The 3,369-nt window shown below is 40.5% G+C and overlaps 2 protein-coding genes across 2 annotated transcripts; both read left to right on the top strand.

Moving 5' to 3' along the window:
* The first annotated feature begins 1,183 nt into the window (after nt 1-1,183).
* LOC131030346 (brassinosteroid LRR receptor kinase BRI1-like) lies at nt 1,184-1,651 on the top strand. Its single transcript, XM_057961111.2, has one exon. It carries the CDS (start codon nt 1,184-1,186, stop codon nt 1,649-1,651), a length of 468 nt encoding a protein of 155 aa, XP_057817094.2.
* A 3-nt stretch (nt 1,652-1,654) lies between these two features.
* On the top strand, nt 1,655-2,884 carry LOC131030347 (receptor-like protein EIX1). Its single transcript, XM_057961112.2, has 2 exons — nt 1,655-2,398; nt 2,492-2,884. Exons 1-2 carry the CDS (start codon nt 1,655-1,657, stop codon nt 2,882-2,884), a joined length of 1,137 nt encoding a protein of 378 aa, XP_057817095.1.
* The last annotated feature ends 485 nt before the right edge of the window (nt 2,885-3,369 follow it).

The following is a 3,369-nucleotide window of genomic DNA, read 5'->3' as shown; positions in this document are numbered from 1 at the left end:
ACATAATTAATTAAAGACATAACTAGTCAGTATTCTCCAACACATACAGAAGAATTTCATCGGCTTGCTATTTCGACCTTTACACTTAATACAGAATTTAATACAAATGCTCGACAAATGGGTGTGAAGTACTGCAGCTTCCCAGTTCGGTCAGCCAATTGCAGTCAAATACGCATCCAAGGTCTCATAGTTTGCTTTGGAAATCCTCGAACTGCAGAAAATGGCTAATCTTGATTGGCAGAACAGAAAAATGACAACGAGAGTATTTTTAACAGTATCCATAATATGGAGCAGAGCTATGTGTGAATCAACGCCTTGCAGAACCCAAGATTCGAAAGCCCTTCTCAACTTCAAGAAAAACTTGGTAGAAAAAAATGTCAAAATATTGCGTTCAAGGAATAAGTCTGTAAATTGCTGCAGGTGGAGTGGAGTTATTTGCAATGCCAACACGGGGCTCTTAACGTCAGTTACACTTAATTTCTCAAATGTTGAAGATTCGGTGGCAAGCCCCAGCACAAGTCTTGCTCAGTTGGCTCGTATTCAGAGTTTAAACACTCTGCAAATCCATGGAAAATTGTTCTATGGCTCCATACCTCCGGGATTCTGTGGGTTGAGGAATCTTACACTACTCAGACTATCCTCAGGCGGATTGTCTGGTTCCATTCCAAATATGATCTATCAGCTTCAGCTCTTACAATATTTAGATCTCTTCAGTAATAACTTGTCCGGAAACTTGCCTTCTTCTGTTGCATATCTCAGAAATCTCAGAAGCTTGCATCTCAATGACAACCATCTCAGCGGCCAACTTCCTGCGGCCATATCCAACCTTACACTCTTGCAAGAGCCCAGGATTGCGAGAAATCTCATAAGCATTTGGACCTCTCTAAAAATGGGAGAGATGGGCCATCTGAAGCATTTGGACCTCTCTAAAAATGAAGTCACAGGGTCCATTCCTCAGGAGCTCGGAAATCTATCCTCGTTGGAATATCTCAATCTCTACCAGAATTCTTTTACAGGATGAATTCCCTGGTCACTCGGTAAGCTTTCTCTTCTTAGTATTTTAGATCTTTCAGAAAATGCCCTAACCGGTTCAGTACCAGAGTCCCTAGGTAGTCTTTCCAATGTGCAGAAAATATATCTAGGGGACAATCAATTGAGTGGTCCTATTCCATCAGTTCTTGGAATGCTACAAGAACTTGTATTGTTGAACATCTCTTCCAACTCTCTGAATGGATCGATTCCGGCGGCCTTCGGTGATCTGAAAATTTTTGTGCTACTTGATCTGGGTGTCAACCAGCTATCCGGCGGAATTCCTGATGCTCTGGCAGATGCATCGTCGCTGATGCTCCTGTTTTTGGATCAGAATCACTTGACAGATGGAGGAAGTGAAACATGGATACCCAAATTTCAGCTGATTCACTTGGTATTGGGTGCCAACAATATCAGCGGGCTCATTCCGCCATGGATATCCACTCAATACGACATTATTCTCATAGACATTAGCGAAAACCAACTTTGGGGTGAGCTTCCCTCATGGGTTTCATCTCTAGAATATCTTCAATATATTAGCATCGCACAAAATATGGTGGGTGGAGTCATTCCGCCTGAATTGTTCAATTCGCAGTCCATGGTGCTCTTGGATTTATCATAGAATATGTTGGTAGGATCAATCCCGTCAGAGATAGGCAACTCCACAAAGCTCAGGTTCTTCAATATTTCCACAAACAGAATCGGTGGTCACATACTGTCTACAATAACGAGGCTATCAAGGCTGGAGATGCTGGATGTCTCCAACAACCAACTGATGGGCATTCTTCCACACGATCTGGCTAATTGCACAACTCTGAATCTGCTTAACGTCGGGTACAACCATCTGTCTGGAGCTATTCCACCCAATTTGGGAACCCTAGAAAATCTCAACTATTTGATGCTTCCAGAAAACAGATTCACGGGAAATATTGGAGCGGCTGTGCACAACCTATCTGGGCTGCTGGTTCTTGATTTTTGGGCAAATTTATTCACAGGAAAGTTTCCAGACAGAGTTTTGGATTTCCTCAACTTGACTATATTGATTCTTCGGCAAAACAAGCTGTGGGGAACCATTCCTGTTGGAATATCCCGTCTGTCTAAGCTGGAAATCCTGGATCTGTCAAGCAATAGGTTTCATGGAGAAATACCTTCCCAACTGGGAAATATCCTGGGCATGCAGTATTCTTCCGGCATATATCTTCCACCCAACAGAAGAAGCTACTTTTTCTACAACATCGACGTATATCTTGCCTACAAGGGCAAGTTCAGGCAGCTGAAGCGACTTGGGTATAAACTGTTGGATTTCTCAGATAACAGATTTACAGGAGAGATTCCATCTTCAATAGGCTCTCTGCATGGGCTTTTTTCTGTGAACATATCGTGAAACAACATTAGTGGGCACATCCCTTAAAGCCTTGGGAATCTAGTTTTCTTGGAAAATCTGGATCTTTCCCACAACCAGCTATCAGGAGAGATCCCATCCACCCTCGGATCTATCTCAACTTTGGCAAAGTTTAACGTGTCCTGTAATAAGCTTTCAGGGAGAATTCCCGTTGGCCCTCAGTTTTTAACATTTGATGCAGATGCATTCAGCAACAACAGTGGTCTCTGTGGAGCACCTTTACCTAAGCCATGTTTCAACGTTTCATCATCACCATCTCCTCTTCCAGTCTCAAATAGAAAACATAATGAAGACATCAACTGGGAATTTTTCGCAGGTATGGGTATAGGTTATCTTATGGGAGTTGGCTTACTGTTAATGGGAATGTTTATGTCTAAAAGATTGAGAAATTTGATGTTGGGGAGTCCAGTTAAAAGGGTTTCAACTTACGGTGTTTATAGATACCCCCAATGAATGAGGTTAAACAGGTAGGTTACTTCTAAGGCTGAGATGGTAAATGTTGATAAGTGATGCATGAGTCTCACTGCCATACAATTCACTTATGCATGGTGGCTCTACTGTTAATTATAGTTTTATTTTTAGACTATTATTTATAGATGGAAATTTTCATGAAGTTTTTTATAATACCTTATGAGCTATTTTTGTTTTAAAATGTTGCATGCATATTAAGGCTGCAAACTGTTTTTATTTAGTGGCTGTAACCTCTGTAAGTAACAGTCTCCTTGTGCTGTTTATGCAAGCTAGAGAAGAATGTTAATCATATTTTTTTCATAAATTAATATATATTTTTAAGTCTTTGTTGATCATAAAATTGGTGTGATTATTTCTGATATCTTTAAAGTCTATTAGAAGTTGTTTTATCTTTGCTATGTGTTGGGTCTGTATCAAATGTTCATTTGGTATTAGAGCAAGTTCTTTTCTTTTGGGTTAAATACTTA

This window comes from Cryptomeria japonica, chromosome 1 (assembly GCF_030272615.1).
Source record: "Cryptomeria japonica chromosome 1, Sugi_1.0, whole genome shotgun sequence".
Lineage (NCBI taxonomy): Eukaryota > Viridiplantae > Streptophyta > Pinopsida > Cupressales > Cupressaceae > Cryptomeria > Cryptomeria japonica.
This window is presented reverse-complemented; position numbering and strand designations above follow the sequence as displayed.

Excerpts from the sequence above, each read along its gene's own strand:
- LOC131030346 (XM_057961111.2), top strand. The coding sequence starts at position 1,184 with ATGCTACAAGAACTTGTATTGTTGAACATCTCTTCCAACTCTCTGAAT.
- LOC131030347 (XM_057961112.2), top strand. The coding sequence starts at position 1,655 with ATGTTGGTAGGATCAATCCCGTCAGAGATAGGCAACTCCACAAAGCTC. Across the intron at positions 2,399-2,491 it reads CTCTGCATGGGCTTTTTTCT|CTATCAGGAGAGATCCCATC; the intron begins GTGAACATATCG and ends TCCCACAACCAG.